Raw genomic sequence first — 12,326 nt, forward strand, 5'->3', positions numbered from 1 at the left:
CTTTCCTAGCAAGTGGGGAATTTCAAGGATGTCTATCTGGTGAATACAGGCCCAGCCCAACCCTAGTAGTGAGTTTCTGAGGCTGGTGAAGAATCGACCCTCTGGGGTCTTTGCCCTAGGGAGAAAAGTGTACAGAGTTTATGCCTCCCAAAGGCATACCCCTTCCTAGCAAATGCCCTGTGTATCTTTAGGGCAGCTGAATTCTGTAAGGGACAGGGAAGATTGGGAAGACATGCATTGACAAATTCCTGGTTTAGGCTGGTGATACGCAATTTTGGTGTGTGTGTGTGTGTGTGTGTGTGTGTGTGTGTGTGTGTGTGTGTGTGTGTGTGTGTATTGCAAGGTTAGGTTTCTCAGCTTGAGCTCTCCACCTGAGTGACACACTCCTTGCCATGGATTCTCACAGCATGCCAAGCCTCCTCGCTTCCCCTCACCACAATAATTTTGCATTCCTTATGTGATTATTTTCTGTATCTCTCCCTCCTCCTTCCCCTCCTGCCTCTTCCAAACTGATGAAGGTGAAAGGTCTACTTGTTCTCAGTCACCTTTGCAGTGTTCAGGACCCAGCAGGCACTCCAGAATGGATAGCTGGGTGATTCATTGAGGTTGTAGAGGCCACAATGGTGATAAAAATGAAAGCCACTGTGAATTGAGACAGAACTCAGTGGGTGCCAGTGGGAAGTGAGGCCCTGAGCACTTGCACTGGGAAGTCCAGCCTTGGACTTGTAGGTACTGTGTCCCTGATATTATGACTAGTCTTTCACTCCTGGGCATTCAGATGAGGGGGGAGTCATTGACCAGTGCCTGTTCCTCACCACCACCATGCAGTCGTAGGACCATGTCTGTTGTGCCGTTGTTCTGCGTGGCACATGGTAGCACCGTGTGTTTGTGAGGTGTGTGCAAAGATGGACTATCAGGACACACTCAGAAGAGTGGGCAGAGGACACGGGTGACAAGGTGAACTGCGTTGGTGAACTCAGAAGCGCAGGTTGAAGGTCTAGGCTGTGAGTGATGGCAGCGTCAGGGTTGCCAGGGTTGCCAGGGTTCCTTCCGCCTGCCATCTCTCAGGGGTGTAACTTAGAGATGCCCCCTCACCGGCCTATGCCCACTCCCTCCTCTACACACTGGGAGTGGAGGGAGAACACAGGCCTGTGAGGAGGCCTTTACTCGGGGCTGACGGTGATCTCCATGAGTTCTAGATAGTACCATTCTGGTTGTTTGGGCTAAAATGGACCTTTGCCAGAGTATGTTTCCTATACAGAGGAACGAAACCTAAATAAATTCCAGAGAGAGGAACCTCTTTCATAAAGGGTGGAATGACTAATGCTCCTGCCAGGACAAGGTCCCAGGCAAGGTTCCTTCCCAGGACCACTTCTTCTCACTTACTCATAAATTTTTGAACAAGTGACCTGGGCTGCCCATACACACTTGCCAGTTGCCCATGGTTGCTGATTTGAGAAGTGTGCTGCTGAGAACTATTTTCACGTGGATCCTTGGTATGCTCCTCTGGTCCATAGGTAGGTTTGCTGTCTACTTATAGGCAGTACGCCTTCTGCGCTGTAGTTTTTATTTTTAATTAAGGCATGAGAATGTGTTCCATGATTGCCAGTGTTACCATAGAGATGCCACAGTGTCCAATTACTTGGACACCAGAGGCAATTTTTCCCCTTGAATTTGGCAGTACAGGCTCATAAAACTAACCTGCTGTCTATAACGCTGACTGTTTTAATGGATTTATCATCATCTAATTATGTTTAAATGTAATTGCATGATGTTAAATCGGTTTCTGTTAGCACCTTTAATCAACAGTCAGAAGTGGTGGTGGGGAGGGACAGAGAAGTCCCCACTGTGGTGTCTGGAAACCTGTCCCCCGATGGCTATTAAAGAGTTAGCTCCAAACTGTGGTTCCATCTCTGCCGCACTCTAGCATGGGGGGAGGGGGGAGGGAGGAGGCGGGAAGGGAAGAGGGTGCCTGGGAGCTGGTCCATGTTGTTGGCTGTAGGCAAATCACTCATTCAAATGTCAGGGGATCCATCTGTAGTGTGTGCCTAGCAATTAAGACTTCCTTAAAAATAGGTCAGATGAACAAATTGGACACTTGCCACCTGTGAACTTGTTGTCTGCCAAGCAGGCTCCAAATTCTAGGCTGAATGGCAACATTATGTTGGAGCAGGCAGGGGCGGAGGGGCCGCAGAGCCAAGGCTGTGCCCAGAAGTAGCCATGACGCCGTTAACTGTTTAGTGAGTGTGAAGGGCAGGTCCCTACACACCAAGCCCAGCCTACTCAATCAAGCTGGCTGTCTGGCTGGGTGGTCAGGGAGCCTCACTCAGCTCATGTTCCTCATTTGAGTAATTCGGGATAAACCAGAATGGCAGCTCCCAAGGGGAGCCTGACCCCAGAGAGATGAGGATCTTTGTTTAGATGAGAGAGAATGTTCTTTAACATGACTTGTCTTTTGGTACGTAGGAGCTCGGCTGTGTTTAAGCCTGCTGTGACACTGGGTTTGTGCTCTCTCCAGGGTGTGTTCCCACCCACGCTTGGGGAGAACGCTGGTCTTGAGTTTGGGGGAAGAGCTTTCTTTTCTAACATCTTATTTTATATTGATGTTTGCTCTGGCTAGAAGGCTAGGTACTGATAGGGGTAAATGGCCTGAGGATATAATGTTGAGGGGAAATGATAGTGTTGTCTGTGTTAATTTTTTTTTAATTTTTATTAAATAGCTTTCATTTAAATCCTACAGTTGGCCTCATCAGGAATTGAGACCCATAAGCAATCTAGAGCCATTAGGAGGTAACATCATGTTATGAATTTAAAAAGGCCTCTTCCAGCCTTAGATTTAATAAGCTGGCTTAGACACTTTGCCAAGTACAAGATGAACTTCTGAATAAGCACCAAAGAGGATAGGTTTTCTGAGGGGTTCCCTGAATGGTCAGCAGGGATTTTTTTCCAAAAGGCTTGGATGGCTTAATGATGTGAGGCACAACCCTGTGTTGGACTTTGATTTTCTGGTAGTTTAAAAGCGAGGCAGTGTGTCTGGTAAACACAGGTCAGGACTCAAAGGCAGCCCTCTGTGGCAGCTGGGAAGCCAGGAGGAACGCTGTGTAAATGGTGCCTGTTTGCATGCCATCACTGCCCAGAAACGCTGCCCTCCAGGTTGGGGCTTGTTTCCTACCAGCACATCTGAACACACCCACTGACGTCACATATGATTTAGAGGACTGGAGTGTAAAACACCAGGATGGTTCCCATGTCCTGCCTGCCTGTAGGACAGTCACCAGTCTGGTCCCTCTTACAGAAGGGAACCGGAAGCCTGAGGACAGGAAGTGGCGGAATGCCAGACAGACCACCGAGAGCTTTGTGTGAAGGGCTTTGAGTGGGAGGCTGAGAACTGTTTTCCGGGGTGCTGTGAGTGCTGCGTGTGCCCTCTGCAGATGCATGCTGCATGCTCAGCTTGCATCTGCTCCTTTCTGGGCTTGCCGTCCTGACCCTGGACTGCTTCTGCATTCCTAGGCTGTCAGCTCCCAGGTTGCTCCCTTCTCTCGCGCTGGCCCCTCCCACCGGTTACCTGGCAGTACCCTGGCAGTTCAGGAAGGGCACGAGAGCAGTGCATGGGGCTTTACTCTGTCGACTCTTTCCAATTTGGCCATTGGCAGGTGTGATGGTCAGTTTAAGCAACACTACTCAGGCTCTATACTTACCTGATGGGGGGTGTGGAGAAATAAATCGCTAGGGTTGAGAAGGGGTTCCATGGGTGCTGGGAGGCACTTGGCCTCTGGACCGGAGGGGGGAAAAATGTGCAGAGGAGCCTGTCTCCCATTCTCCCTCCTGATCCTGTCTTCCTTTCCTCAGCCCCAGGACGAACACTTGAGCAACTTCTGCCGCCTGCTGGGAGTGGAGCACAGTCAGATGGAGCACTGGCTGTGCCATCGCAAGCTGGTCACCACCTCGGAGACCTACGTCAAGACCATGTCCCTGCAGCAGGTGGTCAATGCCCGCGATGCCCTGGCCAAGCACATCTACGCCCAGCTGTTCTCCTGGATTGTGGAGCACATCAACAAGGCCCTGCACTCCTCCCTGAAGCAGCACACCTTCATCGGGGTCCTGGACATCTACGGGTAGGCCTGCACTCCAGGTTTCCCTCTGCCTGCCGGGCAGCAGTGTCTTCCTGCTGCCAGGGAGGAGCCAGCAGAGGCCTCGGTGGCTTCCCAGTGCTTCCAGCCAGAGTTAAAGAGGTGCAGCAGCGTTTGAGGCTGTTGTAACTGGAGTCACTGTAGACCCCAAACCAGAGAGGCCAAGTGTTTCACAGGTGACAGTTCCCAAGGGAGAATGTGCCCTGTCAGAACACTGATAGTCCTGTCCCCATTGCAAACTCTATAACAGCATTTTTCCTAAGATAGAGTCTTGCTATGTGGCCTAGACTGGCTGCAAACTTGGAATCCTTCTGCCTCAGCTTCCCAGGTGTGGGGATTACAACTGTACACTGCTAGCATCAGATCCATTTTCACTACTAGGAAACAGACCCTAATTGGGAAATGACTTGTCTATCCTCATTCTAGAAGCCTCTCTCAGTTTTTGTATCTGTTCAGTCCTGTTTCAATCTACCACTTGATCTCACTGTGGCAGTGATTGTTTTAATATTAATTTTGCCCGATTCTGCATAAAGAAGTGCTATATATTGGCATGTGTGAGGATTATCTTCCTTTTGGAGTCTAGGGGGAACTGATGGACTTTTATGTATGACTAATCTTTGCAGGCTGAGGCCACATAGCTTGGAGGGAAGTATACATGACGAAACATCAAGAGACTGGCTTTCTCTAGCCAGGCTGCCACCGAGAGCTGAAAGACTGCAGATCACAACCCTTCTCTGGCTGTTTCTATGGCTTCAAGTGAGGTTGTGAGTCAGTCTTCCTGAGGTTATTTCAGACCCGTCTAGACTCATAAGAAGTTATGTGGACAAGGGCTGTATCCCACTTGCTCTTTTCTCACAACTGCCTTGACCTCTTTAAGCTTAGAATAGATTCAGTTCTCCTAGAAGTAATGCTTCTGTCTTAAAATAGCAACCCAGACCCATAGACTGCCGCATTGCAAGAACAGGGACACTCTGGTGCAGCAGAGCTTGCTGGGTTGGAACTGCTGGAACCCACCTGAGGACAGCATAAAGGAGAATCCCCTTCCAAGTGGCCACTTCCTGTGCAGACAGGTTCTCCCACTTCTGGTCAATGCCTTGGCTTGTCGGTGGCTTTCACATTAGACCATATTTCACAGGGCATAGGAAAAGAGTTACATTTTATTCTGGGATCAGAAAGACCTCAGAAGCCTGCTGAAGGGTTAAGTCTTGTGCACACGGTAAATAATGCAAGAAGTCTTAGAGACTGTAGAAGGTTCCATCCGAGGGTTTAGATACGTTGTGGTGGATGTGTCAGATTAACACTAGAGAAGCCATACATGTTTGTACAGCCAAGGCAAGTTTCCTGCAGGAGGTGAGAAGTGAACTGGATGGAGGGAGGGTAGAGCGTGGGAAGTAGGAGAGTCACTACCATTGGGAACAGAAGCACAATCAATGTGGTTAAAAATGCCCACAGTGTCGGAGCTGGAGAGATGATTCAGTAACTAAGAGCACATGCTGCTCTTGCAGAGGACCTGAGTTCAAGTCCCAGAACCTATATGGTAGTTTACACATCTATAACTCCAATTTGGGGGGGGCAATGCCTTAACTGGACTCAATGCCGCCTTCTGACTTCTGGGGATACCAGGCATGCAATCAGACAAAACACTCATATACGTAAATATAAATAAATATAAAACATTCAAATGTGGTGGATGCAGAACCAACAGAAGTGGGAGGTGCATCCTCCCAATGGCTTCTCGGGGGACAGCAGGGCACCAACTTCTGCTCAGTCTTCCTGTTGCACTGCGAGAGCACCACATTCTTATAGAACTTACTACCTGGCTGTCAGTAACTGATTCTTATTTTCCCTCTACCTTGAGTGTTTCTGGGTCATCAGATTTCAGGTGAGACCTTCCCACTATGGGCGGTGTCACTCCCTGGGTTAGAATCCTGGACTATATTAAAAAGGAGAAAGTGAGTTGAGCACAAGCATTTATTGCTCTGTGCTTCTTGATTGTAAGGCACAATGTGACCACCTGCCCCATGCTCCAGATGCTGTGACTTCCTTCAAACCATTGACTCTCACCTCCAACTATGAGCCAAAAAAAAAAAACCCCTTTCTTCCTAAGTTGCTTTTGTTTGGGGTATTTTATTACAGTAACAGAAAAACCACTACAACAGGTAGGTTAAGGGAATTGGATCAGATGTTATAACGCAGTGTCTCCAGGTCTTCCTTCCAAACATGGCCCTAAAGATCAGTGTGGAATTAGAACTGACCGGAGTTCTGGACTATGGATGAGCTGCTTCATGTTTATCTATAAATGTGTTTCCACAGATCAGAGCCCACCCTGAAATAAGTACTTACTCAGGATACAGGCAAACACAGCAGGAGCTAGCACCACACTGCACATCTGTGCTCCACACGCACGGACTAGCAGGTAGCTTGCGGAGTAGAAGAGGTTGTGGCTGCCTCTAGAAGACCGTGGTAGCCTGCTACCCACTGGTCTCTGCAGGCCTTCCGAGCAGACCAGTTCTAGACTTCCAGTGCCTGGGTATAAGAATGGCTTCTCTTTCTTCAGCTCCCTTGTCTGTTCTCCAAAATAGTGCAAGATAAGCAATACCCAGTGCAATTATGCCAAGCCAAGCTGTTCTAACTAAGGACCTATGAAGCTCCCTGTGGGCTGTTTCCTGCCAGGCAGGGCTGGACATTGATAGAGAACAGCCTGGCAGCTTTTGGCTGGAGTTTCCTTGCATGTTGATTAGCCAGCATTGGCCTCTATTGGCTTCATTAGTTACAATGGTAATCCTCTATTCTCCTTGAGGCATCAAGAAATAAGTGGCTCACTTTGGGGAAAATACACATTATTATTTTTGTCCTTGACTTCAGCTTTCAAATGCCAGGATTTGGTTCCAGCCAGTCCATTTGGGCAGAGGACAAGGAAGGAGGCAGTAGATAAACTTTGTGTTCCTCTGAGGAGTACTGTAAGAGAAGCTGGAGAAGGAGTAGGGAGATTGAACTCTGGGAAGAAGGACATGGGCTTTGTTATCTATTTTGTTTTTTTGTTTTTCTCTGTTGCTATGATAAAATACTCTAACAAAACCAACGAGAGAGAGAGAGAAAGAGAGAGAGAGGGGGAGGGAGGGAGAGAGAGAGGGAGAGAGAGAGAAGAAAGAAGAGAGAGAGAGAGAGAGAGAGAGAGAGAGAGAGAGAGAGAGAGAGAGAGTGAGTGTTTGTCTTAGCTCACAGTTCAAAGTCGAGCCCATCATGGTAGAAGCCAAGGTAGCAAGTTGAAGCATCTCATCACGTGTGTCCACCATCCAGAAACAAGTATGGGTGTCAGTGTTCACTGTGCTTCACAGCCCGGGATCTTTTAATGTTTGCTTCTGGGTCTCGGGATTGTAGTGCATTAACCCCTTAGTGGAGGTGCGTTTGCACGCACCCCATTTCTACTCTGTAGACCCACCGTCCTGGGTTTGTAAGTCAGTTTGGTAGATTTACCGTTGCCTTCATTTGCTGGTGGCAGAAAGTCGTCTTTGTGTTGTTGGTTTGGTTTGGTTTTGGTTTCACTCTCCAGAGCAGGTGAATGTCTGGTCCCACTACAGTTACTCAGAGGGGACTGCCCAGCCTCTCCTGACCTGTGTAAAGGGGTGCTGTAGAGAATGAAGGGGGGCAAACTCTGTAATTGCTTTTACCCATTGGCTTATAGACAGCATCCAGTTCTTGATGGCCCAGAAGGTCACAGGACATTGTCATCTTTAGAGCAGGTGTGGCTAGCTATCTTCAGTGTTAGACCTCACAGGCCATGTGATGCTATTATGTTGATCTTGAATGATCCTGGCATCTGAAGAGAGCTTTACATCTTGGGGTACTCCACAGCCATGTGCAATCTTCTAGACTCATGCAAGGGTATCTAGCCTTTTGACACTGCAGAACAATGCTATCTACAACGTTCATGCTGTGGAACTGCGCAGTCCAGTTATGACAGAAAACCATGGAAAGATGGCTCAGTTGATAAAGTACACAATATGCAAGCAAGAGAACCTAACTTTGGATCCTTGGATTCATGTTTTTAAAAAAAAGCTAGGCCATGCTGGGGAGCCAGAGATGGGAGGATCCTTCGGGCTTGCTGGCCAAACAGGCTAGCAGAATCAGTGAGCTCCAGGGTCAGTGAGAGAGACTGTCTCAAAAATAAGGTGAAAAAGTGACTGAGGAAGACCAGTGACCCTGGCCTGTGGCCTCCCCATGTACATGTATGTGCTCACTCCCATCCATGTGCACCCACACCTGCACACACATGAACACATCTACAAAAGTCACAGAACACAGTGTTTAAGAAAGTTTATGATTTTGTGTTAGGGGCTACAGTCACATGTGAGCCATGGGTTGGGCATATCTCCTCGTCCTTTGGAATATGCCCCCCATTAATTGAATGCTCAGATGAAGCCCCATTTTTCCTCTATCTATATTCAGCCCCCCAATACTGTAACCTCACCTCTAAAAGCCTAGAACAGGTTAAGTTAATACTCCCCTTGTCTTAGGGTTCCTATTGCTGTGAAGAGATGCCATGACCACAGCAACTCTTATAAAGAAAAACATTTAATTGGAGTGGCTTGCTTACAGTTCAGAGGTCCAGTCCATTATCATCATGGTAGGACATGGCAGTGTGCAGGCAGACATGGTGCTGGAGAGGTAGCTGAGAGTCCTACATCTTGCAGACAACAGGAAGTGGTCTGAGACAATGGGCTATATCTTGAGCACATATGAGACCTCAAAGCTCCCCTCCACAGTGACACACTTCCTCCAACAAGGCCACACCTACTCCAACAAAGGCCACACCTACTCCAACAAAACCACACTTCCCAGTAGTACCACTCACTTTGGGGGCCATTTTCCTTCAAACCGCCACACCCCTGAAAGTTTCTCATCTACTCCAATAGCTGGCAGACAGCTTTCCAGTAGTCAGCTGGGGAAGAGGGATCATGGCTTGCTCTTCACTGCAGTTCTTAAAAGTGTGGCTGATGGATTTGGAGAGGTATAGTACCTGAGGGTGGCCATTTTCTAATTCTCATGGAAATAAGGAGTGAGAAGGCCCTGGGAATTAAGACCCTGGCAGACTGCCTTCCTTCCGTCAGTGCCTTGGAGTGGGTTCTGGAAGAAGGACAAGCTTTGTGGCCAGACAGACACAAGCACAGGAGCAGTTGGAAGCCCTGCCATTTGAAAGTCCAACCAGCAGACTGAGAGTATTAGTAGACAGATGAGTGTGGCAGTTCCTCTAGCAGACTCAAGGGTGCCCTTGTAAAGAGTTCATGGCTCCAGGGTGGGAAAGCTCCTAGAAAAGATATTTGTCTCTGTTCCCTGATATCCATGCATGATGGCTCCATTTTTGAAAATTCATCTAGAACAAATCTCCCCAAGGTAGGCTTCCTGTGTGCTGCTCAGCCCTCCCCTGTGTGAGGTCCATATCCATCCTTTACATTGGCCCAGGTCCTGGGGCCTCCCACCCACACACCAGAGGAGCTGCTCTTGACCAGCATTCAAGAGGCGTGCACCGCTCTGCTGGGCCTCCACTCTTGAGGCAGGAGGCTTACGGAGGTAAATCATTAACTCGGAGCCAAGGCACGTCCTTGTCACTGCAGTTTCATCCTGCGGTGGCTTTTGCTGTGTTTTGAGAGGCATCTGTGGCTCTCACTCCTCCCTGAAATTGGGTCCAATGAGAAGGAAACTGTACATTGCTTCAGTCACATCTTTAGCACAGGAGGAAACAGCAGGGTAGTCATTGCACCCCCCAGAAGGACAGGTGCCATGTCTCAGCCTCATTCTGTGTGTTCTCCTCCCTCTCTCCTGAGAATTCTGGTCTAACTCTTCTCAGGACAGATCCATTTCCCCCCTGTATATGAATTTCCTTGTGGCGTTTTTAATGCTATGGACTAAGTGTGTTTATTTTTAAAGTCATTTCTGTTGATGGACAGAATTACCACAAATATAATTCTGTTGGAAAGAGATATCGTCCTGTCTGCCTGACCGTGTGCTTCTGAGGTTGAGTGTCTTAGTCATTTCCCAAGTCAGCCGAGCCTCTCATTCATCTCCAGCATTACAATAATTATGCTAGATGGCAGAGGAATTGTTACCAGATAATATCTTAGAAACAGGGAAATTATGAGCTAATTTCAGCCATCTCACATTAATGAGAATGTTCTTTGTGGAGTGCCACCAGTGTAAACCTTTAAAAAGTGACAAGTGGAACATACTTAAATCCTCTGTCTGCAGAGCTCAGGGCTGGCTCTGCCAGCACACCCGGCGGCCATTATCTGGCCATTTGCTGGGCTGACTCTTTAATCTTCCTTGTAGGCTATGTTAATTAAATTTCCTCTAGGTTTGGAGAGTCATCAGCTACCACTGTGGGTGGAAGGGGGAATGATTGAGGTTCTAAGCTCTATAACTTGGTCTACGGAAGCGCTAGCTGGCCCGGGAAGGGCCATTTGACAGGGTAATAACTGTTGCCTGGGCTGCATTGTGGTGGGGCCGTGACTCATCATAGCGTTTGAGTCTTTGATCTTGTTTTATTAACCTGGAGTCATTTTTCCCATGTGGGCATGGCCAAAGGCTGTACTTTAATGTGGCTGTCTCCAAGCAGTTGATTCCTTTGATCTGAAAGTGATTTCCCACTTTTCCATGTCTTAGACCTTGGTGGGGAGGTGGGTGCGGGGAAAGCCTGAGGCTTTCTGCACACTGCTCTGGGCCTGTTAGGTGGCTGGTGAGTCTATTTTTGATAGTCCCTCTACACAGAGACCTATCTCCCCACTACTGCATCTCCAGCTCCTCACCAGGGACAGGAATGCCACCTCTTCCTGAAAGCAGTGTTCAGGGAAGGGCTCGCAATGACACCTTATGTAAGACGGAAAATTCAATTGTCCATATTTACGAGTGGGAAGGGGTGGGGCTTGCAGGTGATGGGGAAAGCCAGATGAGGCCTGTAACTCCAGCCTCCCCCCTGCTGGACAGTACCACTTCCTTCCTCAGGCTCCGGGCCTCAGATACTCCTCCTTCCAAAAACATTCTCTTCACAGCCCTTCCAAGTGATCTCTTCTTCCCTTTTAAATTGAACTTTGGCTCCTCTCTGAATTATGATTTTGACCAGAAGATTCTCTGGGTTCAAACACTCTGGTTTTCTGATGCTCTGACCTTGGGTAGTTCATTTCCTCATACATGAGCTTCCTCGGCTGTAGAGTAGAATTAATAAGAGAGAGAGAGAGAGACCTCACTCCTGGTTGTTGTAAACATTAAAGGAAAACCCACAGAGCCCTTGACCTCAGTGTCCAGTAGGTGCTGGTGCTGCCTAGCTTTATGTCACCTTGGCCCAGGCTAGAGTCCCCTGAGAGGAGGGAACCTCAATTAAGAAAATGCCTCTGTAAGATCCTGCTGTAGGCAAGCCTGTAGGGTATTTTCCTAACTAGTGATTGATGGGGGAGGGTCTGGCCCATCATGGGTGGGGCCATCCCTGGGTATCTGGTCTTGGGTCCCATAAGAAAGCAGGCTGAACAAGCCAGGGGAAGCAAGCCAGTAAGCATCTCTCCTCCATGGCCTCTGCATCAGCTCCTGCCTCCAGGTTCCTGCCTGGTTTGAACTCCTGTCCTGGCCACCAACCTGAGCTCTAGGTTCAGAGAGAGAATCCTTAAGGGAATAAGGTAGAGAGAGGTAGAGCAGAATGCCTCCTCTGACCTCTTCATGTATGCAGAGATGCATGTACCCACATAAACACCTGCACATGTGTGCACATGACATACCACACACACACACAAACATACACACACACACAGAAAGCGGTTTTTGACATGGTAATTCTCCTAGGATAATATCATTAGGAAAGAATCACAGACTTGAAGAGGTATATAAAATTGTCACAACACTGATAGTAGCATATGATAGAAAAAGAACCAGATGTCCTTCACGGGGGATTAGTGAGTTGATACATCTGTGTGCCAGCTCCTAGGTGTTCTTGTAAATTGGGGAATGTGTCCTCGGTTTGAGAAGCAGTAACAGACCTGTGCTCCCAATCCAGGCTCCTCTGCAATTCCCAGGTCTTGGCCCACAGATCCATACAGACCTAAAATCGGTACCTTGGGAGAATAGTGTGGTGGTGTGTTTGGAGTGGAAAGTTAAAGGATAAAAACAGGAGTAAAAGATGTGTCCGATTTTCTTTTATAAAAATCACCAAGA

At 48.2% G+C, this 12,326-nt stretch overlaps 1 protein-coding gene across 6 annotated transcripts in view; it reads left to right on the top strand.

Moving 5' to 3' along the window:
• The window catches only part of Myo5b (myosin VB), a 309,643-nt gene that overhangs the window by 188,416 nt on the left and 108,901 nt on the right, over positions 1 to 12,326 (top strand). For all 6 annotated transcript variants that reach the window (XM_015992657.3, XM_076555509.1, XM_076555510.1 and 3 more), the window contains one exon: positions 3,850 to 4,115. In XM_015992657.3, the coding sequence (XP_015848143.2) occupies positions 3,850 to 4,115 (266 nt within the window). The remainder of the gene's footprint in view (positions 1 to 3,849; positions 4,116 to 12,326) is intronic.

Source organism: Peromyscus maniculatus, chromosome 19 (genome assembly GCF_049852395.1).
Source record: "Peromyscus maniculatus bairdii isolate BWxNUB_F1_BW_parent chromosome 19, HU_Pman_BW_mat_3.1, whole genome shotgun sequence".
In the NCBI taxonomy this organism is placed as follows: Eukaryota; Metazoa; Chordata; class Mammalia; order Rodentia; family Cricetidae; genus Peromyscus; species Peromyscus maniculatus.